The sequence below is a fragment of the Budorcas taxicolor genome, chromosome 15 (assembly GCF_023091745.1).
Source record: "Budorcas taxicolor isolate Tak-1 chromosome 15, Takin1.1, whole genome shotgun sequence".
Lineage (NCBI taxonomy): Eukaryota > Metazoa > Chordata > Mammalia > Artiodactyla > Bovidae > Budorcas > Budorcas taxicolor.
In genome coordinates this window covers 61220595-61247765 of record NC_068924.1, presented here as the reverse complement: position 1 = coordinate 61247765, position 27171 = coordinate 61220595, and the positions used below count along the sequence as shown (strand labels likewise).

The 27171-nt window shown below is 46.4% G+C and overlaps 1 protein-coding gene across 1 annotated transcript in view; it reads left to right on the top strand.

Annotated features, from left to right (window-relative positions):
- Positions 1–262: 262 nt before the first annotated feature.
- Positions 263–27171, top strand: part of WT1 (WT1 transcription factor) — a 48121-nt gene continuing 21212 nt past the window's right edge. Inside the window, exons 1-5 of the mRNA XM_052652870.1 lie at positions 263–707; positions 6274–6396; positions 6811–6913; positions 16758–16835; positions 17864–17914. Of these exons, the coding sequence (XP_052508830.1) occupies positions 263–707; positions 6274–6396; positions 6811–6913; positions 16758–16835; positions 17864–17914 (800 nt within the window). The remainder of the gene's footprint in view (positions 708–6273; positions 6397–6810; positions 6914–16757; positions 16836–17863; positions 17915–27171) is intronic.

The following is a 27171-nucleotide window of genomic DNA, read 5'->3' as shown; positions in this document are numbered from 1 at the left end:
GGCAGCCCAGGAGCCGGGGCCCCGCCGCCTCCTCGCCGCGATCCTGGACTTCCTCCTGCGGCAAGAGCCGGCGTCCACGTGTGCCCCGGAGCCGGCGTCTTCGCACACGCTCGGGCCCGCGCCTGGGTGCCTTCAGCAGCCCCAGCTGCCGGGGATCCGGGGTCCGGAAGGCATCTGGGCCAAGTTAGGCGAGGCGGAGTCGAGCGCCGAGCGTCTGCAAAGCCGGAGGGCCCGCGGAACGTCCGGGTTTGAGTCACAGCAGATGGGCTCCGACGTGCGGGACCTGAACGCGCTGCTGCCGGCCGTACCCTCGCTGGGCGGCGGCGGCGGTTGCGCCCTGCCCGTGAGCGGCGCGGCGCAGTGGGCGCCGGTGCTGGACTTTGCGCCCCCGGGCGCCTCAGCTTACGGGTCCTTGGGCGGTCCTGCGCCGCCGCCGGCTCCGCCACCACCCCCACCGCCGCCGCCGCCTCACTCCTTCATCAAACAGGAGCCGAGCTGGGGAGGCGCGGAGCCGCACGAGGAGCAGTGCTTGAGCGCCTTCACCGTCCACTTCTCTGGCCAGTTTACCGGCACCGCTGGAGCCTGTCGCTACGGACCCTTCGGTCCTCCTCCGCCCAGCCAGGCGTCGTCCGGCCAGGCCAGGATGTTCCCCAACGCGCCCTACCTGCCCAGCTGCCTCGAGAGCCAGCCCGCTATTCGCAACCAGGGTAAGCGGGCAGGGGAGCGCCCCCTGCACGCGGGGCGGTGGCCGCTGGGCTGTGACCGCGCGCGGGCACTCCCCTGTCCTACCCCTTCCCTGACCACAGCTCTTACCCGGTCGCCTCCCCAAGAACTGTGAGGGTAGAGGAAGCCGCAGCTGGGGGAGACAGGAGGCCCGGGGAGAGGAGGAAGTCCACGGCGTGGGTTCCCGACATCCTCCAGGGCGGGGAACCGGGGAACCGGACCCTTCGCATGAGCCGGGAGGTCATCTGGGGGCCCTTGGACCCCAGGAAATTCCCAGACTATTCCCCGTGGGGATGGGAAGCGGGAACCGGTGCAATGCCTGACTCTGCCTCGGGAAGAGGTTTTGTCGCCTAAGGCACCACCAAACTGTCGGCAAGCATTGACGTTTTAGGACCCTGGATTCGGAGTGGGACCAGCGCGTGGTGAGCAGCCCTTGCTGCGTCTGCCCGCCAAAAATGCCAGGAGCCCTCTGGCCCTAATGGAGGCACCATAAGTACCTTGGAGCCCTAGGATGAGTAAATGAATGAGCTGGAGACAAAATAGTGGCTTTCCTAGATCCATGTCCCTGTCTGCGTTTGGCTCCAGTGTATAGTAGTGTAGAAGTGGATAGCTCCTGGGTGCCAGGTCAGGTGCGGCCACGCGGGCTCCAGGGCTGGAGGAGAACCCCGTTTATCCGATTCCAAACCCTGCGCGACGGGGTCCTACCACAGGCGGTGAAATGAGGCCAGAGCGCCGGCTTCCTTCCAGCCCGCCTCAGGCGCCTCCTAGTCGTTGAACCCGGGTTGTAGCTGGAGAAAGATTTTTGCAAGACTTGAAAGTTAAAACAAAGAGAGGTTTATTTTCCGTTTTCAGTCCTCGTACAGCAAGGGACACAGCTGTAGGTTTCTCATCTTGAGCCGTCGCCCGCTTTTTCTCAGGGACCAAAGCAGAATCAATTACGCCGAACTTCTGCATTTTATTTTGTTTATTAGACATATGCGCTGTTATGAACCTAAACCAATTCTGGTTGATTCGATCTTTTAGGAGATGCTTTAAAAACGCAGGAGCGGATGCTTTTCCTAGAGCAAAAATTCGCTCGGGCCTAGGACTAGTCTGTTTTTGGAATGCGTGGGTTGGGAGCAGAAGAGTGCATACTGTTTGCAGGAGGTGCTGGGGCGCCCAAGGAGCGCGGAAGAAGGGCGGTGTTCCTCCCGCTTTCCCGCGCAAGTTCTAAACGCGTATCTTCTTTCGCGCGACCCCATTCACACCCAGCCGAGAGCACCTGGCCCGCCAGAAGCTCTGGCGAAACCGAAACCACCCTCTTCTCTTCGTTCGGGGAATCTAGGATTCATGTCCTGTGGAAAACCTCAAACCCACCCATGAGTTCCCTCCACTCTAAGTCTTTCATGAAGGAAAACTAGTGTTTGGAACTCATGGAGTATTGGAACATCTCAGTGAGGATTGCAGACTCTTGTTCTCTGATCGTACCACATCTAATTAGCACGTTGGTGTAACCTTTGGTAAATCTCCAGGTCTCAGTTTCTCTTTCTTGTAAGAGAGCCAAGACGCCCAACCTGATGTCTGACTCTGGTTTGAAGTTCTATGCTACATAAGTCCGACTCCGCCCCCGCCCCCCAACCCGGGTTCTAAACAGAAGGCAGCAGCCACCTAAACTTGGTTGGACCCAAAAGAGCAAGACTGGCAGGCAGGTGTATGAGGTGAGTGAGTCTCTGTTTGGTAGTGCGCTATTTGAAGACACCTTAGAAACCATTTAAGTACCCCGTGTGCAAAATACCATTATCATTTTGAGTCCATCTAGGTTCTGTAGGGTTTTTGGAACCAGGACTCTGTGGCTTTGGTTGGGTCCTTGTGTCCAAACTACAGGGTCATCTGATGCCCAGATTTCCATCAACTCAAGTCTCAGGGTTGAGACTCTGGGCTTCCTAGCCAGCCAGCACTACACGTAAGGGGAAAAATCTTAATTCCTCTCTAGAGGATAGGCCTGAGATGTCAAACAGAAAAGGGGCTTGGGAACTGGGGACCACGACTAATAGGTAAAGGAGCCTCCCCCGCCCCAACATTCTGGGAAATTGCTCAGTAGAGAGGCCACAGACCCAGGCCACAGCCTGAAAGCTGGTTCCTGTCTTTAGGCTTGGGTTTTCTCTTGTGATAAAAATATAAGGGGTCATGCTTGCCCAGTCTGTAAGTCACTTGGCAGCTGGGAGTTGGGGTGGGATGTCAGAAGCCACTTGTGGCTCAGCCCTGGTGTTGGCAACCAGATTGGGCCCTGAGATTTCAGATTTATTCTCTTGATTTCTGGGCTTCCTGCAGCTCCCCCAGGAATGTAGAGTCTTGGTGGGAGGCTTGAGTTGGGGAAAGCAAGGGCAATAGTTCCTTCCCCACAGCCCATCAGCTGGCCAAGGTCAGTTCCAGGGGAGAGGAGTAAAGATTCTGGATCCCAGTCTCTAGGCAGGGCAACCTTCAATGGCTCAGGGGAGGAGACAATTGCTGGCACTCTTGCCTATCTCCCCACTCCAAAGTATCATACCTCAGTTGAGTTGTTTTTTAGTTTCTCAATTATACCTGTATTCTAATCTTGCTTATAAATACTCATTCAGGAAACATTTATTGAGCACTTATTCTGTGCCAGGCACTGGAGACTGAATGTTAAGAGAGAATGTCTTATCTTTTGCAAGAAGCTCACAGCCTGACACCGGAGTAAATCTACACTCTAAGAGATACGGTGTCCAGGAGATCTCTCCCTGGCCGAACCTGCACCCAAACCCAGACCATTCTAGGCTATTTCAACCTCCGTTTCTAGGGATCTTGGCCTGCATGTTGAGATGGATTTCTTCTTCCCTGCTGGACGGGCACGGAACCCACTGTAGCCTGGGTGTGACCCTTGGGGAATTTGTCAGGAGGGTGAGGGCTTGCATTCCCAAACTTAAGTGCGAAGTTTGGGAAGGGAAGAGGAAGACTGCTTGAGAGTCTTGAGCGATTTCCCCAGACCCTCTGACGCTCAGAACCCTATCCCTGGAGGATACCTGGTTATCACTGGGCCACCTAGTGTCACAGGAGGACACCAGCACAGCCCTAGGGCCAAGGGCGCCCCCCTCGGGTCGCTTTGGAGAGGGTATTTCGTTGCTAGATAACCTTCCCGTATGCTGCCGCAGCTGCGGAGTCATCATTTTCAACCCTTGGGACCACCTTCCTGATTGAGCCTGCTGTCCCTCCACCCGTCAGCTTCCGCGGGCCATACTGTTCCCGGACTCCTCCGCTGCGGCGGGCGGGGGAGAGAAGCGCAAAGCGTGTGTCGCTGCTCCACGCGGTCAAGGTTGCACTGCTTTGCCGGGCCGAGAGGAACCGTGGGAAAGGCGCTACCTTGGCCGCTCGAGCCTCTCCCTCTAAGGCCTGTAACAATACAAGGAATCTCTGAACACGCTGTCCCCTTTGGCCGGCAGCTGTCCCTCCTCCGGCCCCCGGCCCCCGCCTCCGCGCTCTCCGCGCTTGGCTCAGTGCAAGGCCCGGGACCACGCGCTCTAATCATTCCCGCATCCGATAAGCTTCTAATTTAAAGGGCCCTCTCCCCTCCTCTATGAGGGCGCTTTCACCGATGTGCACCCCCTCTCCGGGGATGGGGGCCTTGGGAGCCTCGCGGGGCGCGGAGTTGAGGCAATCCACGCAGGAGCGGCCTCCCGCAACCCCTTGGCCCTCGCCGCGCACCTATGGTGGCGGGGGCCGCCTCCGGGGACAGCACGGTGCTCCGGCCACTGGCTCAGGAATGGAGAAGGGTCCGTCTAGAGACACCTTCTTTGTCGCTCCTGTTTCTCCTCTTTATTTAAAAAACAGTTCTTTCAAAACTCGGCCTTCCCCCTGTAAAACTGGGCGCTCCGAGCCAAATTTCGCTTGTCAGCTGATTGGTAGGCCTCAAACAGCGCGGCCTCCGTTCCCAAAAGGAAGTGCCTGGAAGCGCCAGGGTGCTCACCCACTCCTGACAGCTAGCGGGCCGGGGGTTATCGTTGCCCACTTAGCAGGCCAGAAATAGAGGCCTCTGGGGTCATGCAAATTGCTAAAGCTGGTGGCTTCTTAAGTTGTCAACCTGTGGCGCCAACTGGTGCGAGAGACTTGTACAATTCGTTTATTAAGACCTGCTCCAACCTTCCCTACGGCTCTTTAACACACCACATTCCCCAAAGTGGACTGTAGAAGCTTAGTTATTGTTTCTGTTTTTTTGTGTGTGGGGGTGGGGCGTTTAAAAGACGTGGGTTTTACCTTTCACTATTGAGTCTGTCTTCAGGGACGTTTGTTGTAGAGCCCTGATTATGCCTGGGGCAAGAGTTGGAGAATGAGGGTTGTTTGACTCACCCTACTCCCAAGAATTGAGGAGGGGGGGTGGTTGGAGGCTCAGCTCAGTGCAAGAGGCGGGGCCCAGCGAGGGCGGGGTGGGGGGACTGGGTTCAGCCCAGTGGCCCTGCAGGGAGCCGGTGTGAGCTTCTGGACTAATATTCCTCACTTGGCCAGGACCTCAGTTCACAGACTACGGAGCCTGCCTCCAGGAAAGGACCCCACCATTGGGTTCAGGACTCAGAACTGATCCTTATCTTAGCTGGAGGATGCTTTTCCCCCAGAGGCAGCTACGGTTTTGCAGAAGCCAGTGGGGTAAATGTTTCAAGTACTTTGGTGACAGTAATCACAGGAGACTACGTTTTTTCAACCACCAACACGTGTTTTTTTTCCCCCTCACCTTCGGAAAGCTGGGGAAGAATGCCGCGACATTGCCTTCGGTTTCTCGGCAGGGAAACTGAGGCATTGGACCCCGTGCGTACCTTGTATGGAAAGGGAGGTACACTGTCAGGCACACTCTGAAACGAAAAGGTTTCCCGGCCTGGGACGCGAGGAAGTCGGCCCCTACAGTGATGGTCACAGTCCGATCCGCAGGGCGCGAGCTGGGTCCGAGGAAGGACGGAGGAAGGCGCAGGGTCGAGGCCCGCGGGCCCAACTTGAAAGGCCCCCTTTTTTTCCCCCTCACCAGCTTTCCCGAGGGCTTTGGGTGTCAGTGGTGTCGGGTCGCGCAGCCTCAGACAGATAACATTACTCAGTAATTACTCTCCCCCATTTAAAGCCCAGGCCGTTTAACTGGCCCCGAGTAATTAATGAAAGTTGGTGCGCGGGCCTCTGATTTACGGCTCCGAGTCAGCGCCGGGTCAGCCGAGCAGATCCATTGTGGTCGCCCGCCGCTGCCCCTGCGCGAGAACCGCGCTGTTTTGTTTTGGGGGGAGAACGACTTTCTCCGCCGAGCGGCTGAAAGTTTTCATACTGGCGAGGTTCGGTGCAGAAGCCGTGGACGTCGTGAAAGACAAGGGCGTAAATAAATTGGGAAACTGTGGGGAGGTCTGGATTTTACTCGGGAAAGGGCGGGGAGCATGTCCCGAAGTCACACTGGGCCCGGCTTCCCTGGGGGCTGATTGGCGCGGGATCTGAATGCGGGGCTGGGTGCTCCTCGCCCGGTTTCTGGTTCACAGGGTCCCTGACTCCCCGCTGACGCTGTTTCTCTCTCGGCCTCGTCCGCAGGATACAGCACGGTAACCTTCGACGGGACGCCCAGCTACGGTCACACGCCCTCGCACCACGCGGCGCAGTTCCCTAACCACTCTTTCAAGCACGAGGACCCCATGGGCCAGCAGGGCTCGCTGGGTAAGCCGGGGTGGGGGTGGGGGCCTTCTCCCCTTCTTCCAGGCCACCCCTGCCTCCCCAGGAATTTCCAACCCACAGCAAACTGGGGAAGGGAGAAGAGGACAGCTAGAAGAATTTTAGAAATAGCCTAATCTCAAAAGAAAAGATTGTTTTCCCCCACTCCAAGTCTGTTAGCCCCACTCCGCCTAGACTGCGAATGTCCAGAGGGTCTTTTCCGTGTTCTGTGCGGTGACTGCTTAAAATACGGTAAAGGGGGAAGCTTAGCTCGCTGTGATCTGGACACCCGTCTCTCCACGGCCCCGGCATCCAGTCCCCCGTGCGCCCTGCACAGCCTGGGGGCCCAGCCCCCGCCCGCGGCCCCGCACCCCCAGCCCTCAGCGCGCGCGCTCACCCGGCTCTCCTGGCTCTCTGCAGGGGAGCCGCAGTACTCCGTGCCGCCCCCAGTCTACGGCTGCCACACGCCCACCGACAGCTGCACAGGCAGCCAGGCCCTGCTGCTGAGGACGCCCTACAGCAGGTAGGAAGGCGCTCCGCACCGGGTCTGGGTCCCCGCGATCCCGGAGGGGGCGCTTGAGCTGGCGGGCCCTGGAGTGTCCGCCGCCGGGCGGCCCCGCCTGCGAGTCCTGGAGGCCACAGGCGCCTCGAACCCACTGGGCTTCCTGAAGCAAATTAAAGCCCATCTCTTGGCTCCTATCTGAAAGACGTAGGTTTCCCGGTCTCCTGGTGGTCTTACTTGGAATATCAATGAGGACGGTCACCGTTTGGAGCTGAAGAGCAGAACTTTGAGGATTTTATTTTTATTTTTTGGTAAGGGCTCTTTGCTAGGAGGACTTCAGCCTCCTCGGGATCAAAGATTAAACCCGGGGTCCACTCCCACCCACTCAGCCAGTTTGTCTCCCTTTTCCAGCCCCCTCCTCGCGCGCTGGACACACTCGCCAGCCTTCTCTGGGACCATTTCGAGGGCGCGTACACTCGAGCCACCACCTTCTCCCCACCCCAGTCCGCCAGAGTCTCGGGTGCGGCAGCGCCCCGCAGCCCCGGACGGGGTGCGGGATTGCAGGCCGGAGGCTGCGGTGTCTGCGGGGAGACAGCTCCAGTCCGCGCCCGCCCTTCTTCCTGATCCCGGGAGGCGGAAAACCAGCTGCTTCTCCCTCCAAGCTCTTTTCCTGTCCCTCCTGCCTCCTCGGCGCTTGCTCCATCCTCCACCTTCTCTTCCCCCAAATTTATTCTTCAACTTTGGGTGAACTTGGCCGGCATCCCGCGTCGCCGATAGGGTTGCCTAGTAACTACACCCGCCGGAGCCGGGAGGGAAGTGGCCGCTCGCGGCCTTTTGAGGCCGGGGATTGGGCGCGCATTACCTCATTTTCCACCCCCTACCCCCGACCCGGTGCTGCGGGGATCCTGATACCGACTGCCCCAGACTCATCTCCATCTTCCCTCCCCTCGTTTGGAAGACCCGGGGCTGACGTCAAGGGAAGGAGGTAGTGAGGTAATGAAGGAAGGAAAAGCGCCTGCCCTGGGAGATTGGTGGAAGGAATGGCCGCGCCTGGGGCCCTCCAGTCCCACAGGTGGAGGAGGGGAAGGGGGTCTTCGTTTCCGAGCTCGCAGCGGCTCATCCCAACCCCAGCGCCCCGGAGTATTTAGGAAACCGAGCCTAGGACACTGGTCTGATTCTCCCATCCTGGGGAGGGACAGGGTCCAGCCCACCTACTTCTCTAGGCCTGGAGTACACAGACTTCGGAAACCTTTCCTTTTGACTGGGGAAATCCGGCATATCTAATCTGATCTTGGATTCAAGATCACGTTTTGTTATTTTTTTTTTCTTTTTTTACGCCCGACCTCCACTAGATTTTTTTTTTTTTAAGAGAGAGAGAGCAGAAAAAAATAAAGCATGCAGTTTGCCCAGGTTCAGGAAGATTTCCTGGAGAAGGGCATGGCAACCCACTCCACTATTCTTGCCTGGAGAATCCCATGGACAGAGGAGTCTTGTGGGTTATACAGTCCATCGGGTCGCAAAGAGTCAGGACACTATTGAGCTACTAACACTTGCCCAGGCACAGATTGAATGATCACACCTTCTCATCTTCCTGTCTCCCTCCCTAGCTGGTGGAACCCAGTTCTGTTCTTGGTACAGCAGGCTCAGGGATCTGCTCCGGGCAGACATCTCTGCACTTGCCCTTGGTGGTTCAGCTAACTGGAATGGGTACAGAATCTGAAATCTCTGTTGTAAAGCACCTCCCCAACCAAAACTGAGATGGTGGGATCATTGCCATCTTTTTTAAGGAGCTGCTTCTGCCTGTTTCCAGATTGGCATTGCTCTTACTCTAGCCTTGGGGTGGGACGGGCTTTGAAATGGTTCCTGGTGGGATGACCTTGGCCCAGTCCTTCCTCCTTGGCTCCTGGTTGATGCCTCACCCCACGCAGAGAGGAAGACCTTGATGCTGGAATGGGTGCTGTTTAAATGGGCTGGGATACCTCCTTGGAGGTTGGGGACTGGGGAGCTTTGGAGTCTGATTCAGTAGTGACACAGCTACACGCATTTCTTACTCCCCCCTCTTCCAAGTGTAAGTCCACCCTGTGGGTCTCTTAAGAAGGGACTGAACAGCCTAGAAAGAGTCAGGGATAAAGTGATCACAACCTCTGGCTTAACAGCAGTTCTCCAAACTGAGTCCCTGTGGTGGATTTTGACTTTCCGCTGAATTTGTGGTTGCTATGAAAGTAGGAAAAGTCACTTGGATTGCCTTTTATACATAAAAAATTTCACGTTTTCTAATCCATCTTCTAACTGGCTGCTGTATAAAGCACTTTTGTCAGGTTCATCTTTCAGAGTTATTTGCTTATTCCTTTCTTCTTTCTACATAATTGGAACTTCTTTGCTCACTTTTGTATAAATGTCATAAAAATACCATTTTCTCTTGTTATAGAAATATTTCTAAGTAATAACATCTCCTGAAAAAACAATTTGTGACCCCTGTAGGAAAAGTTTGCTCCCTTGAAGTTGGTGCTGCCTGAGTCTTTGAAGCTCCATCCACCCTAAATTCACAATATTTCTAATCACCTTTCAAAAATCAGATACTTCCCCTGCAGTAATGATGGATGTACAGGTGTAGGGATGTTTTAGGATATGTGCATCCACTTTACTGTTGTGTCATTTCCTTCTTTCCTACTTCTAAAAAAATTTGAAAGGTTATTTAAATACTTTTGTGAATACAGTTTTTGAAAAACATAGGAAATGCAACTAAACTTTAATCACTTAGATATTCAGTGGTTCTTCTACTGGTCCCTGGCTCTGTTCCCTTTTCTGTCTAACATTGGGACCTTCTGGGAAAGGCTTGCTTGTATTTTTTGAATTCGTATTTTGTTTGCCTTGTTGCACTTGCTAAGGCAGCCTGCCAGGACTCTTTGCCCTGCCCTTCCAAAGCTGCTTCTGTCTCCCCAGTCTTGGATTTAGTCTGGGGTTAGTGTATTTGGTATATACACTGACATTAAAGAAGCACTACACAATGTGAATTTGCTTTGAGAAAATTCTCAAAATTCTCTATTTGGAGAGAACTGTAAAGTGACTCCTCTTTTTCAGGTAACAGATCTGAGGAGGTATAGCTGTATACAGATGTGATGAATAGTGTATAAAAAATGACCCCAGTCTACTTATGGAAAGTGTTAAGAGATCATTTTCTCTATTCTTCAATGCCCCCCTCACCCCACATATTGAGGGTGGGCAGAGTTTATTCTGAAGGTCACTAAGGATTCTGGAGCCAGATTTCAGCCCTTCTGGAGCCCATCGATCATAGCTGGGTGAAAGCGTAAGCCCCGATTACATCATTTCTAGGCTTTATTGCATATTTTATGCTGTGGCATACTGTGCTACTTGCCTCACTCAAGTGACTCATTTTAATTCTTCTGATTACCTTTGAGGTCGGTACTCCCATCCCCACTCTGCTAAAGAAGAGAGAGATTCAGAGACTCAGAGTAACTTGCCCAAGTTACCTAGCAACGAGAGTCAGAACTAGGATTTGATTCTCAGTCTCTCTTGTCTTTAAAGCCCACAGGGATTCCAGGTCACTCACTGTCCTCCACCTGAAATATTCCTCTTATATAGCACCTTTGCTAATAATTGCTTACATAAGCTTACTACCTTCTGAAACCATTCTAAGCACTTAATCTTACATTTAATCTGTAATTAAATGTAAGACTTACATGAGAGTTTCAGTAGGTTATCACCCCCATTTTGCAGGGGAGTAAACTGAGGCCCTTGGAGGTGAATTTGCTTGGTGAGACACAGTATGGGACAAAACAGGTGTGAGGCTCTGCATCCATCCTCTCTCCCGGCACCTGGCTGCCTGTCCTGATGCTTAAGGGCCCTTTCCTTTCCAAAGGTGCTGTCTGCCCTAGGTCTTGTTCGAGGAAGGTCTTATTATTCCTCACATCTGTGAAAGAAACCCCATTATCCTTTCGTTTTACCCATAGTTTTCAATCAAAATCACTCTGTGGATCAGAGGCAGTATTTTCATCAGTCAGTACTGTAAGAGCTAACTTGAGCTTTCACTCCAAAAAGTCTTTAACTTACAAACCTCCGTCTTTCAAACTCTAGACTCCTCTAGCTTTGCCTTCACCAGTAGTGAGAACTACTGAAGTTCAGTTCAGGCTCCTAAAGAAACATGCTGAAATGGCAGAGACCTTTCTCTTCACCCATCCAGACCCAGGGGGAGCAACAGCTTCCAGGGCCTCTCTGATTTTTGCTTGCCCAGAGCAAGGTCTCAGGGAAGGTGGGACCTCCATGCTCCTCTGAGGGGAAGAAGTAGCGAAGTCCAACCCCACTAAGCACAGTTTTCTCCTGATGGTGACCTACTACAGGCAGCTAGCAGGGCTTTCCCTACTCATGTCCCTTGAATCCTCTTCCACAAGTCCCCTCTCTCCTGCTGCTTGCTGAGCCCCTTAAAGCCAGAAGTCCTTGATCATGCCCATTTCATGGGTTGATTCTCACAGCTACTTTGAAAAGGAGTTCTGGGCCTGCAAAATATTCCCACACGCACTAATCTTTTTAGACATTATAGTTTCCTTTTCATTGTGTTCTTTTTTTTTTAAATAGTTTTTTATTTTTTTAATTTAAAAATCTTTAATTCTTACATTTAATAACTGTCCTACCAATTTAAACGAGAATGCTTATTTCCTTTGGCCCCTTGTCAGGTAAAACTTCAAATGCAGAAGCAGTAGTTGCTGATTTGAATACTTTTGATTGAATGGTGACGATTCACCAGAGATGAAGTTGACAGTGGAGTCTGTTACCATACGGATTATCTTTCATGTGAGAGAAGCTTCTAGCAGCTTATAGAGCTTCTGGGGATCTAGTCAGTGGGAAGTACATGATCTGCCATTTAGGTTGGCCTTCAGCGTAGAATTAAATCAGAGAAGAGCTCTCACCTGAAGAAATAATAATAATGTCTCTTTTTACATGTTCGTCTACAAATACTTGATACGCTGTACAAGCTTCACTTAAGACAATGCTTGTGTCCCATATAGGTAGACATGAGGGCAGAAAGTTTGAAATGGTTTCCAGGGTGGTGGGCAGTGTTATCAAAGAAAGGTTTGACTTGAACTTGTCTCCAGGGAGCGGGAAAAACCTAGTTTCAAATATTCCTGCAACTTTTGTGCTGATCAAGTGTTTATGAATAGAAGTTAAAGCCCCGGTGGGTTTTTCTTTGGTTCACTGGTGAGCTAGAGAGAAATGACAATACCAAGAGATTGACTGTAAAATGATTATTCACCATGGCCTGCTGGGCAGAAATTATTGAACAGGCCGCCTCCATGGCGCCTCGGAGGGAAGAACGCAGGAAAAGGTCTGTGTGGAAATTTGGCTGCAGCCTCTGTGCATGGGCCTTGGTTATCAGGTAGAAGTGTGGGGCAAAGCTATTACAGAAAACTCTGGGAACATGAATTCTGAGCACAGATGCCACTTGCATATGCCTTTTTCTAATTGGGAGTTTTTTTTTCACCCTGGGAAACACTTTTCTTCCACCAAGATGCTGTTTTGCCAGCTGATAACCATCTGGCAGGGGGCTTCCTGGGTGGCTCAGTGGTAAAGAACCTGCCTGCAGTGCAGGAGACGTGAGTTTGATCCCTGGATCAGGAAGATCCCCTGGAAAAGGAAATGACAACCCCCTCCAGTACTCTTGCCTGGGAAATCCCATGGACAGAGGAGTCTGGTGGGCTACAGCCCGAGGGGTCACCAAGAGTCGGACACGACTCAGTGACTAAACAACAACCGCCTTCTGGCAGAGGCAACTCAGGTTGTGATCAGTCTTCGGCAGCCCTATTCCAGCGGCAAAAAGAATGTTTCTACCTCATTCTTCTGCATATACTTAAACACACTTAAAGATGAACATGTACTTGAATTACACATGCATTTGAAGAGTGAGGGAGTTCTGGTCCAGATAATAGCAGAGAGCTTTTCTCTTCCTTTCTTTTTGTGCAGAGGTCGAGAACTCAGTAATCCTGCAGTCCAGGCCAAAACAAACTCTATATGATCTACTACTGACTTCCTTTTAAGTTCTCCTTTTTGCTAGGACTGACTTCCTTTTATTTTACTCCAACTTGCATTAATCCCAGTTATAGAAGTTTCTTTCCTCTCTCCCTTGCTTCCAACTTCAAACATTTCTTACATAGGAAACCAGTGACTTTTTTTTTTAATTTCAAGATCTACTTGAAAGAAAATATAAAAGACACCATGACCATATATTTTGGAATATATTTTGGCAGCTGGCAATTTCAGCATTCCTTTCCAAGCAGACAGAGTTAGATGGGGAGCTGAAATGCCTACGTGACCGCTGTGGTTGCTGTGAGCCAAACCACCTGCTTATCTGATCTCCTCTGGGAATGAGGTGGCCGACACCTACAGTGGTTATTTAGTAATTAGATGCTTTGTTTGCCAGGGGTCATATATTCCTTAACTGGTGCTGCCTCTTTCTCGGGGGGTTTTCATGATGAGAGCTGGGTGTTGACCGATCGCCTGAAGAGATCAGAGCTTGGGCCTGGTATTTTTAGCTCAGATTCACATTTTGTCCTCTCCCAGCAGCAGCTATTGTCATTACTGTCATTGACTTCCAGTTGGAAGATGGTGCCAACCAAGCTGCCTGGCTGAGCCACTGAGGAGCCCCAGCCAGCAGAAGGCAGGATGTGGTTAAAATCGTGCTCTGATTCTATGACCAGCCTCAGGAAGTCTATTTTTTTTTTTTTTTTGGTTTTTGCTTGGGAATATTCTGAAAGCCCTTCTCCTTTGCCTCTTCACCTTCTCTCCTCTTAAGAGGATTTGCAGGCTGAACTATCAGGACTACTGAAATCCAGAAGTGGGGGTCCTCTTGGGACCCTGGCACACTATTATCTTTCACCTCCAGACTCTTGTCTGTACTATTATCATATTGTTTTTTCTGTTGTTTAAATAGCAGTGAGAGAACAAGGCTCAGCGTTCAAATAATGCCAAGAAGCCATTAAAGGGGCGGGGCAGAGTGGAGGTGGGGGCATCAGGCAGGTCAGCACTAGGCAAGTCTCTGAGCCTCAGTTCTCCTCTGATAAATGATGACCATAAGGCAGTCATAAGTATGCCTGCCTCACAGAGTTGTTGTGATGAATATTGGTGATGTGTGAGTGTACTGTACGAAATCTGATGGATTAGAAAAAGTGAAATATGTTATCTGTGTAGTCTTAAAAGAGTTATTGTTAGAGCTTCTCAACATCCCTGTAAATTTAGACAGATTGAGATTAAAATTCCCATTTAACAGATGAGAAAACTGAGGTGCAGAGACTTGAACTGATTTGCTCAAGGTCCTAAAACTTACAGAGGAACCCTGTTCAGTAGAAACATAATGCACATCATCTACTTAATTTGAAGTTTACCAGTAGCCACATGTAAAAAATTAGAAACAGAAAAATTTAAAAACATTCTATTTAACTCCGAAAGCCCAACTCTTACTTTAGCATGTGGCACTCTCCATATTTCAGGTTCTAAACAGCATGTCTCACTAGTGGCTACCTATTAAGCAGTGCAGTAAAGAGGATTTTCAAGCCCCCACTAGGAAGATACATATATAAGGCATAGATTCTGTATTTAAGAAGGTTTGCTTTCTGGGGGCCAAGAAAATGTACTTAAAAACTTACTTTCTCTTTAGGAATCTGTTGGGCTTATTCTTTAAGTCTGTGAGAAAATTCCAGCATCGTAAAGTTAGATGTTTGGGACTCATTGACCCATATGTGTAAACTCCTGTCACTCATCTTGCTTCTCAGACCTCTTGAAAATTACAATGTTGTTAGTCTTATGCAAGGATGAAATAATTTCAGAAAGATCCCAATCCCAGTAGGACCTAGGAAAATTGTCAACCGGGGCTGAGTGATTTTAGTTGGTGAACAATTTTTAAAAAATCAGTGACAAAAACAGAGAGCTGCCTGGGGAATACAATGCCTGTTGGCTGAGATTAATGGCAAGATTAATAAATGGATTGCTTGATGAAAAGGCACAGGAGAACAAAAACCAGTAGAGATTGTGGAGGAGGCTGCTTATTAATGAACTGTCAGCCCAAAGAAAGTTCAAGAAACTCTCCTGTGTTAAATGCAGCAGGCTGGCACTTCTAATAAAAATTGGGGTCCTTCAGGAATTAATTACACTGGCCTTACAGCAAGAATTCGTGGAATTGCTAAATGTAGTGGCACAGACCAGCACCGACTGCGGCTGCGAACAGAGAAGCTGCTGGAGAAACTAATCTTTTTTTTTTTTTTTCATTGATATGTAGTATATTGTAGTAGCATAATAGCCAGTTGGACACGGGGATGAATGATGGGGTCCAGATAGGCACTGACTAATGAAACTACACATACTTGGAGTTTGAAGTCACTTCACATTTCATATGTAAAATTCCCTCCTGGAATCTGACTTCCTCCTTATTCTGTGTGCCCGCCACTAAGGAGTTCCAAATAATTTTCCGAGTCATTCTATGAGAGGCAGATGGACTCTACCGTGATTTATCAAGCGATGTTGAGAGAGAGCACAGGGTTCATTTATTCCAAGGGATACATGCTGTTACTTCCCTCACCCCTCCACAGGTTCCCAGTTTGGCTGGCCTGACAAAACCTTCTCTTAATTAAACTTTGGTGTTGCCTCTGCCCGATGGATGAAGCAGCCCAAAGGAATGTGGTGACAAGGTGGAGATTGTCCAGAATTTGCGATCTGGTATCACATACTGAAAGCTTCTTACCTTCTTTCCCTTCTGCCATGAAGGTGGAATGGAAATGGTCTGTAATGTGTTTAGACCAAAGGTTCCCAGACAAAACCATTCATCTCTTGGGCCTCAAATTTCATAATTAACCATTTTACTTCAGGACTAAATGTATCCTTAATAGAACTTGGCTATGTAGGAGATTTCTGGTGATCGGTTGGTATGTTAGTTTTCTAGAAAGGAGATAAATATGAAATTAATGAATTAGTAAAAATAAAAGCATGTAATAAAGATGTTGAGTTGTACCATGCAGGATACTTTTGAGAAGAGTGTTATTTTAGGAAATAAATGTGACAGCTCTTCTATAATGCATTTAAAAAGTATTTTAAGACATACGCAAAGACATGGTTTTAAAAGTTGTATGTGAAAAATAAAAGAATAGTTTTTGGTTGGTTTATATGGTGATACAGTTTTCCTTTGGGATCTTAATGTAAGTGATCAGCCATTGTTTTCCGTTATATAATAAAGGTTTGGGTTGGGACCTTTGAAAAAAACTCCCTTTGACTTATACCATGACCATAAAATTTATAGAGAATGATTCCTTGAGTTGTATCTAGAGTTTATCATCCTCTTTCTTCTGCTTGTCACATCCTTGAGTATTAGACCATCCATCACCCATCACTCTTTGACTTTTCAGGCCCTCATAATCCACATGATACTTATCCTTTTGATTAAAACAAGTTAATGGCCTTTTCACGAATAATTAATCTGCTGTCTTTCTACTTTCAGCTCCAGGCTTTTAACTTTAATGTTGAGCTATCCAGCCTGTGTTGCCTTTCAAAGTTTCACTCCCTTTAGCCTCTTCCCTTCAGAGGTTTAATACCTCTTTAGAAACTTCAGTGTTTGCTCTACTAAGGTTTTTTAAAGGCTTTCAAATTGTTCTCACATCCTTTCTGCTGTGTGTGAATTGAATGACATGTGGAGATCAGTGGGATGAAAATGAAAATCATTTTAGACTCATGTATTCTGTCCATTCTGGAAAATGTGGAGGCTTTCACTGTAAAGAAAAGTTAAAAGTCTATTGCTTTTTGGAAAAAAAAATTGCACACATATATGTTGTATACTATGAATTTCTAACTCTGGACGTTTTTCTGACAGTGACAATTTATACCAGATGACCTCCCAACTTGAATGCATGACCTGGAATCAAATGAACTTAGGAGCCACATTGAAGGGGTAAGTTCTCTACTCCATTTCCCTTCAACAGTAACTTACACCTGTTTGAACCATTTTCAAGGTCCTTATTCCATAGGAAGAGAGCACAGTTGTAGGATAGGCGTGGCTCTCTACAGAATTAAGATGCTTGCCTCCTTCTCCCAGTTGGTCAGTTTTGTTCAGTATTAAATTTTTAGGAATATAGTTAAGGGATGTTTTTGTCTAGAATGAGGGGTTGAGAATACTGGGAAAACTCCATTAAATGTTTTAGAGTTCCTTAAAGTTGTGTCCATTCAACCTTGTTTAATATTTATGTTTTGCCTGTGATATCACCGAAGTTAATCATTATATCATCTTCCCTAGAAATGCTTTGAGTTTAGAAAGTCCAAGATCTAAACTTGTATCTGAAGGTGATTTGGACCATCCAAAGTCAGATGTGGTCACACCTTGTTGCCTCAAGAGGCTTTTATCACATTTGATACACAACCAGAATACAGAGAACACAGCAGTCAAACATAGGTAGGGGCAATGCTTTGCACCTGGAAATGAAAAAAGCAAGGTGGAACTTGCTTTAAATAGTAAGAGAAGTCACTTTTAGGTTTGAATCTGAGTGGATAGGCCGTCGGACATGACAGTCACAAAGCCCCTGTGATGTAACAGATACTCATCTGGGTCCCCTCATCCTATCTTCCCAATGGCATTATGGTGCCTCCTAGGCACTGTTATCCTGTTTTTCAAAGAAGTTCGTCAAGGTCAGAGATTTAAGTAATTTCCCAAGCTCACATCATACTATGTGTGCGATAGAGCTGAGATTCCAAGTCCACTTCTGATTCCAAAGCAAAGGCTCTTTCCAGTCTCCTTGTGGGGCCTTCTACTGCCCACCCCCACCATCAGCCCGAGTGGGATCAGGGACATAGTTCAGCACTCTTGACTAGACAGCTGGCACCTCATCTCTATGTATTTAGTGGCTTCTCATTGGATTGCGGGATCTGGGCTTGCTAGAGCCGTGCATGCTCCAGTCCCCATTCCCACCTCTTCTTCTTTTCTAGAGTTGCTGCTGGGAGCTCCAGCTCAGTGAAATGGACAGAAGGGCAGAGCAAGTGAGTGGACAATGCGATGATGGCAAAGCAAACGATGTAGGCCTTGTTGACTGGCAGCTGGGTGATGTAGGAGTTAGGACTGACGACGGGTAATCAGGGCAGCAGTTGGTGCACAGGGATGGGAAGAAGTGATCCTTTTTTTTTTTTTTCCTCTCTGCCTCCTCTTATTTACTGTAGATATGTATGTGCGTAAAAATGGAGGTGGTGACATTTCTCATCAGCATGCTCCTGGAAAACAACTTAAGAAATGATGCCTTAGGAACCCTGCTCATTTCCTGGCAAATGTTTCAAAAAAATATTTAATTTGTGGTATTACACATATTCTTGTTACATCTGTCAAATCTTTCAGCCATACTTAATTTGCCTTTTCTCTATTTACCTTTAAATCTCTCAGGGAGAACTGAACTTTTACCCCAAATCTATGGTCAGACTTTCTGCGAAGACTTTTTAGAGTTTCTAAACATCTGTGTTTTCCCCAGCCTTACAACCTACACCCTGGGACATTTTTGTAACTGTTTCTTTTGATTTTGTTTTCTCTGCTTAAACACCAGAACCAGCCTCCCTTTTCTGGCCCTTCTTTCTTTTGTTGGTTCTGTGCTGTTTTTTGGATCATCCTTTGGTGATCAGCAAAGGTGTTTTTCATCTTCTAAAACTATTAGAGCCTTCTTTCCACACCCAGCCCACAATTTGTCAACTATTTTAACCAAATCTCCGCTTCCTTTCTCTAGACCAGAAGTATAAAAGCCTGCTGTTGATTGGGACTTTTTCTCTCCCCATTTCCATCCAAGGGTTGATGACAATTTCAGCATTGTATCTTTCCACCTACTTGCAACTTATGTTATCTTTTCTGGTCCCAGCCTTTCTTTCTGAATCCCTTACTTTTCTTCTCTCCTCTCAGAATTCAGTAACTCTCCCCCAACTACATGCCAAGAATAGATAGAACATGATTGTGAAGTGAGGAGTATGTTTCAGTTTTTTAAAATTTCTTCATGATGGAATAGAGGCTTTGTTTGTTTGCTTAATTAAAAGAATTATGTATAAGGAATCTTGGCATATATTTTAATCTGGGTCTTTCCATTGGTGAGATAACCTTGGTATCTTTTAAAATCTTCAGGCACATGGTATTAGTCATTTGCTAGGGAGTCAGAGGAGAAGGCAATGGCACCCCACTGCAGTAATCTTGCCTGGAAAATCCATGGACAGAGGAGCCTGGTAGGCTGCAGTCCATGGGGTCGCTAAGAGTCGGGCATGACTGAGCGACTTCACTTTGACTTTTCACCTTCATGCATTGGAGAAGGAAATGGCAACCCACTCCAGTATTCTTGCCTGGAGAAATCCCAGGGACGGGGGAGCCTGGTGGGCTGCCGTCTATGGGGTCGCACAGAGTCAGACATGACTGAAGCGACTTAGCAGCAGCAGCAGCAGGGAGTCAGAAGCTATAAAGATGAAGTGCTAAGTGAGAATAAATTTGTTTTGTTCAATCCTGTATAAGAAACAAAAACTAGAAGAGTTTTCATTGATCTGGTATTTACATTTTGGAAAAGGATTCTTGAAATTAAAATGTGCTTCTTGAATACTTTATTCAGAGAGCTGTGTAAAAAGCATCAAGTGACTCCAATAGATAGTCTTATAAGAGTACTGTAACTCTCTGGAGAACAAAAAGTTACAATTGTCTAGTTTATCTTCTCTCACGTTGGGTTTTTGATCTCTTTGGCACATACTGTAAGTCAGCTAAATGTTTGCTTCTGTGTGGGAATTGAATATTTATCTAAAGATGGATGTGAACCTTATTGGGCCAGGTGTGAAGGGCTTTATGTACTTCTCTTTTGTTTTCACGACAGTCCTGTAGTCACATACATGTTTCAGATGAGGGCTTGAGAGGTTACGCTACCTAAGCAAGTTCACTTAGCAAGTAAGTGTCAGAGCCGTGTTGGAACCCACTTCTGTCTGACTGCAGGATCTGGGCTCTAGATTAGAGTTTCTTAAACTTTTTAGACTGTGACCACAGTTAAAAATACCTTTACACTGAGACCGAATGTACACAACACACACATACACACACATTTTCACTAAAAAATATTACATGCTTTACTTACTGATGTTTTCTGCTTTATTGCATATCATCTTAAAAAATGCTGGTTGTGATTTTACAACTTGCTAATGTATCATGACCCACAATTTGCCTCTCTTTTAGCTCTTAAAATAGCAACTCCTTAGCTCTTTCCTTCAAGCCCATGAACAGCTGAGAACTGGATACAATTGAAACTAATATCCCAGTAGAAAGTGGTTTTCCCCAGGGGGTACATAATCTGAGTAGGTGTCTTTATTCTCTGTACCAGATTTGTTTTCCTTTGTCATGGTATGAAAAGGCTTTTCATGGAAAATTTGGGAAAAGATCCTCTGTGAAGAAAGACAAAGAGAACTAACTGTATTTTTGCATTAATCCATAACTAGTGTCTGGACACTATCTGAAATCAGTGGTGTGAAACGTCATGGTAACAGCGTAGATCTGTAACAGGGAAACTGGATGTCTGAGTCATGTTTTTTTGGGGAAAAGGATGTAATTTCTAAATCACTCATAAAAAAGAAGCATTACCACATTTTTATTAAAAGATCATGTACCTGAGACTAATACCCATTAAATATTTGTTCACATTTTCTTTCTTTGAAAATCATACTTTTTAAAAAAGAATAAGCTTGTTTCCTTGTGTCCTAGGCAAGTCCACAGAGACATCTTTCATTAGATGTTGGGAAGCAGTGTTATACTGGGTGGGGATAGAGTTTTAGGGAGAGTGAGGGCAAGATAAGAAGAAAACATGAAACATGGGCAAGGAGGGGCTTCCCTGATTGCTCAGCCAGTAAAAAATCTGCCTGCAGTGTGGGAGACACAGGATATGTGAGTTGGATCCCTGGGTTGGGAAGATTCCCCTGGAGGAGGAAATAGCAACCACTCCAGTATTCTTGCCTGAAAAATCCCATGGACAGAGTAGCCTGGCAGGCTACAGTTGATGAGGTCGCGAAGAATCGGACACGACTGAACAACTAAGCACCCACACAAGGGGGAGGAAAGAATCTTGCCACTGATTTACTCCTCTCTCTCCTTCTCCCTTTACTCATTTTCATCTCTGCATGATAAGAATCAGAGCTGCTTTTATGACATCAAGTGGGAGAATGTTGTATTTCAGTTTAAGTCAAAGGGAAGATACCTTATGAAGCTACTTTGAGAACTCTGACCACTTTCCTTACCTACAAACAATGAGATTAAATTTTCTAAGTGGGTCATTGGGAGAAAAAAATCGCAGGGAAATCTTTCTCAGCACTAGTCCGCTTTTCTGAATAATTCTGTGGGTGGCACCTTGCGTTGTCTGCTTTGTGTTTCTTTAGAAGCATTTTTTGTGTGTTCCTAATGCCTGCTGATTTCCCAACGCTGCTCCCAAGCCCAGCTCCTCTGTCAGCCTCTGTTTTGTCTCTTCTGAAGAAAATATCCTGCAAAATGGAGAAACACATCAACCTTGACCGTGGTCCAAGTTGTTAAAACAAGGAAGAAGTTATTCTCTGGGGACTTGGGTAGGGGGAGTGGGAAATTGAACACAATAGAAATGTGAAAGGAGTGCTGAGCAAAATGAATGGCCCCCTTTGCTGGTCCAAGAAGTTCAGACGGTTGGGAACACACAGTATTTGACCTGTGGATGCTTGAAAGGAAAAACGAAAGGTCTCAGGATGAGTGATGTATGGTGAAAACAAAGCTGCGTGTTTGGGTAGGGCCAAGGCTGTCGAATCTGGAGAAAATCCCCACTAGACATGGTCTCATCCCTGAGAACCTCTGCCAGAAGAGATAGCTGTCTTCTCTGGCTGGGAGTTCCAACACACAGCCCAGCACCTTCCCTCTCCAGCCCGTGAACAGAAGGTATCCGTCCAAGAGATTTACTTCTCGAAAATGGATAGCTTGCTTTTCAGGGGCTCCTGGAGCTTGTGATGCAAACACAAAGGTGGAAAGAAGCAGCTCTGGGAATATCAGCATTCCTGAGGGCACTCCTCCACCTCCACTCCCAGGATAAAGCTGTTAATTTCTTCTTTTATACAGTTACACTTACGCATTTCAACTGTGCTGGACTTGGCTGGAGTCCGTTAGCCGGACTTCCCAGAACAAAGCAGGGGACTCTCTGCGTTTGCAGGATAGAGACGAGGACTGACTTAGTCCTGTCTCTCCTGTTCTTCCAGCGTGGACTGGTGCAGTGGTTTCTTTGTCTTCACTTCACTTCCCTGCTGCTGCTTTCCTTCCTCTAGCTTTTCATCTTTTCCCCCTTTTCTCTTTGGGCATTTATTCAATTCATGTATAGATTTATAGAACAGAAAATCCAATTTTATAGGAAAGGAGATTAACACTTCCAGCAGCAGCCCCGATGAAACTACTGTTAATATTATGTCGCATACCCATCAGACCTTTTCCCATTTGTGTCCTTTTCTTTTTTATTAACAAATGGTTGGCTTCAACTTAGATCTGATTCAGCAAAGGTAGTTCTGTAGGCCATTGCAGGGTTCTGTGTTTTTTTTGAAAATATTCTCAACCTCTTAAAAATACTTTGCTTTAAAAAATATTTTGGGCTTTATAGACTTAGCGCCTCCATACTGTGTTTCTAACTATTCTGTTTTAAAGCAGGGAATGAGTTTTATCTCATAAACAGAAGGATAGATAACAGACCTGTTCAGGTCAGGAGAAGAAAGAACTACTGAGCGGAAATCATACAAAAGGAAGGTGGTGATGAAGGGGGCCCAGCTGGGAATGACGAGCATGGTGGACTCGGTGCAGGAAGGGGTTAATGAGGGTCCCAGTCTGTTGATAAAGGTGTGTGTTGGAGTTTGAGAAGGTATATAAGGTATATAAGGGAGAAGGCAATGGCACCCCACTCCAGTACTCTTGCCTGGAAAATCCCATGGACAGAGGAGCCTGGTGGACTGCAGTCCATGGGGTTGCTAAGAGTCGGACATGACTGAGCGACTTCACTTTCACTTTTCACTTTGATGCATTGGAGAAGGAAATGGCAACCCACTCCAGTGTTCTTGCCTGGAGAGTCCCAGGGACGGGGGAGCCTGGTAGGCTGCTGTCTCTGGGGTTACACAGAGTCGGACATGACTGAAGCGACTGAGCAGCAACAGCAAGGTATATAAGGTGAGTGGAGGCTCTCTTTCATGACCTCAAGGAGTCTTTTAGACCTCTCATGTCTATGGTTCCATCATGGGCCTTTTTGAAACCCTCTGCTTTACCTTTTATTCTTCTCCTTGTCATCAACCCCCATGCCCCATCATAATCTCTAACTAGAAAAACATCCGTATAGAAGCTGCAGTCATAAAATGTCATCCAAGAAAAATAAATAAATAAATAAATAAAATGTCATCCAAATAAATGCACCTCTGGAATGAGGGGCTGCTGCCTATTTTAGTAGCGTTTTTTTCCTATTGAAAGTGAACACGTTCATTTATTCTAGTTTCATTTCTAACTCTTCACTTTAAAAGCAAAGCTACAGATGTAGTGTTCTTAAGGCTAAGATAGTAACTTTATCAAAATGGAAACAGCTTTTCCCCTCCTGGATTATAAAAGTAACACAGGCTTATTATATAATAAAAAATTCAGACAGTACCAAAACATTATAAAGGAAAAAAGAAAAGTTGTGTGTTATCTCACCACACAGAGATAACTAGTGTTTAAACATATTGGGGTATATTTGTATCTGCAAAGAAAATATTCTGGAAACATTTACTGAACTATTAACTATAGTTGCCTCTGAAAAGATTAGAGGGAAAGGGCAGAAGCCTGATAGAGATGAGTTTAAGAGATCCCTGGTGGCTCAGCAGGTGAAGAATCCCCTGAAATGCTGGAGATGTGAGTTTGATCCCTGGGTTGAGAAGATTCCCTGGAGAAGGAAATGGCAATGTTCTCCAGTAATCTTGCCTGGAAAATCCCATGGACAGAGGAGCCTGGTGGACTACTGTCCATGGGGTCGCAAAGAGGTGAACAAGATGTGCTGGAGACGTTGTATTAAAATAACACTTCCCTGGAGTTTTGCAGCCAAAGGAAGCTAAGAAATGGGGTTCTAGCTCAGTAGGGAGAGAGGGTCAGGAAAAGTTGGATTTTTAAAAATTGCTTTGATTTATTTATATTTAGATGGAAGCACTTGCCTGTTTGCTATTGAGACATGATCAGGAAGAGTGAAATTAATGATGGGAGGGGATAGAATTGCTAGAACAGGGTCCTTGAAAGAGAAGAGGCTTCATGGGCATCTAGGAGCTGAGATAGTTCATCTAGTGGTAGTATTGGTTACCAAGAGCTCTTTGTCTCTAAGGATATTAACCCTTTGCTTGTCATATATGCTGCAAATGTTTCCTCTGTTTGGTATTACATTTTAACAATATTAATGTTTTTCTGTTAGAAATTTTTATTGTCATAGCAAAAAAGATTTCTCCAATTCCAAGTTTGTTTTTTTTTTAATTTACTTTCTATCTTTTGGTATTTTTTTTTGATTGAATTCTTAACATTTAAACATTTAATTTATTCTCAACTTACTAGACAACTGATTCCACCTTAATTTATTTCTAACTAGTCCTATCCCCAAACTGCTTTGAATAATCCGTCCTTGTTACGTTTATCAATTCTGGTCTCATTCTATGTATGTCAGATGTCCCTCTTTTGAATTTCTTTTTCAAGATTTTTTAATCTTGAAAAGATTCATGATCTTAATGCTTCTGGCTTCAAACATCTGTTTGAGAGTGAGTGTGATTCCTTTTAACGTATTACAGGTTTTTTTTTCTGTTTCTTCACCTTGAAATACCTTATGTTACTAATGTCAGCTGAAAAAGTGAAAGTCGCTCAGTCGTGTCCAATTCTTGTCCATGGAATTCTCTAGGCCAGAATACTAGAGTGGGTAGCCTTTCCCTTCTCCAGGGGGTCTTCCCAACCCAGGGATCAAAGCCAAGTCTCCCACATTGCAGGAGGATTCTTTACCAGCTGAGCCATCAGGGAAGCTCAAGGACGATGGAATGGGTAGCCTATCCCTTCTCCAGGTGAATCTTACTGACCCAGGAATCAGACCAGGGTCTCCTGCATTGCAGATGGATCCTTTACCATCTGAGCTACCAGGGAAGCCCTAATGTCAGCTGTAATGTGGTGCCTTTGAAAGAGAGAGTTATGTACACTGGCCTTCACATGTACCAATCTCCATTTCAACTGGAGAAGCAGGAAAGGGCTTAGTCTTAAGACCACTGAGCTTGATTCTGGGGTTTTAGGGAGGATTTTTTTTTTTTTTTTAGGTAATTGAGAATACTTGAGTAAAATTTTTCAGATTTAAGAATTTAAGAGTGTATGAGCAAGCTGGGTGGGAGCCTTTGAGAACTCAGGCTGCAAAAGATCCCGCTAATTTTCCCCACATAGAATTTGTCTATCATGTGAAGTTGGGACACCTGTTCTTAGGGTGAAACTAGGAGCAGTCTCTGGCCAAAGCGTTGAGAATATAGAACCCAGTGAGTTAGATGAAACTGGGACTCTGATGAACTAGCACTTCAAAACCGGACACATGTAAGGGGAGATCAGCTCTTTCTTGTATGATCTGGTGAGGTCGTCTGTGAGAACATGAGTTCCTATGTTTGTATGTGTTGAGGTAGGAAGCATGCCTAAAAATATTCTTCCCAGCAGTAGCAGTCAGTAAGTAGAGTGGGATTTCTTTTGAAGGGGAGCTGTATTCTCCCCAAACTATTGTGGGAAACTAGATTTTAAATTGTTTTTAGCTCTGCTCTGAGTGTAAAGTAAGAGAAAAGGCAGTTGGAGGAGGTTTGTATACCATTTCAAATGGTGAGGAAAGCTTGATGGTTCATAATGGCTGATTTATACAAACGTTGTTATCAGGCTGTTAACCACTCAGCCTATATTCCCTATTAAATAGTGGCCAACGACTAGACTGCATGGAAGTGAGAACATGAACTGTGACTGTAGTGAAGCTCTTGAACAGGAATCCAAACAAGTTTCAGTAGTAATAGCTAGCATGGTTGGAACAAGTGGTCATTCTCCAGAAGGTAATACTTTGAAGGACCTTTCTCAGTACTCACTTATAGGTATTTGTGTTTTGGTATGTTTGTTGAAAAATAAATCCGATTACTTTGAGATAACTGTTATACATTAGCAGGGCTTTTTCTATAGCAAGTGGCAGAACCTTAGTTGTAACTGGCCTAGGTCAAGAGGGAATTTAAATTTAGCAGCTTACTGTATTTTAAATCCCCTTGTATGGATTCAGGAGCTGAGACAGTGTCTTTAGAATACTGTTTCATTGTCCTTTGCCTCTGCTCTCCTTTGTGTTGGCTCTCTTCTCAGACAGGCTCTCTTTATTGTGACAAAAGTAGCTGTTTTGACAGTTTCATAAGACAGTTTCCCTTTTGGTCCTTCTCCACCAAAGGACCCAGGGAAGGCTCTGATTGGCCAGGATTGGGTTGCGTAGCTAGAGAATACAGTGATCTGATTGGCCAAGCCCTAGGCATGTACACACTCCTGGAGCCTGAGGGTGCGTTCGAGAGGGGTGGCTCCCTGAATGGAGAAGAGGTCTATCTTTCCAGAGGAAGGTGGGCAAAAAGATAGAAGGACACTCGAGGGATTTGAAAAGTCAGAGTTAGTGAAAGTGGAGTGAATCCTCTTCCCCTCCAGATATGATGTGGAGCTGGATGCTGCAGGGATGTACAAGACCTGGATAGAAAATAAGGATGGAGTAGGGATGGGGAGCCTTCTTTCTAATGCTCATGAAAAAAGTGTTCATTAAAAAGCATAATAGTAAGAATTATTAGTATAGTATAATTTTTAATGGAAAATGATATACAAATATTTTAATTATACATAAAAAATAATAGGTCTTTTTCTTGAGGTCTGAACTGAAATGAAACACTGGAAGGCAGGAAGAAAATAAATTTTTCAAGTAAAAATATGGCTGATTGTTTTCTGCAGACTACTGAGGAAATCTGATACTCGTAAATTATCAGTTACTTATTTTTTTTAAACTCGGTCAGGTTTAACTTGATCATTTCATTTTTATATTCTGCTTTCTATGCTGGATTAGTTAAAGAAACTGCATCTTTCAGTCTTTGTTTTCAGTATGCTTTTTCAAACTATAGGGAAATTGTATTTTCATACAGTAAAGCTTTAAACCCAAGCATTCTGGTGTGACCACGAGGCTTCCCAGGGGACTTCTTGACCCTAAGCCTCTAGGACTCATCAGTTCAAG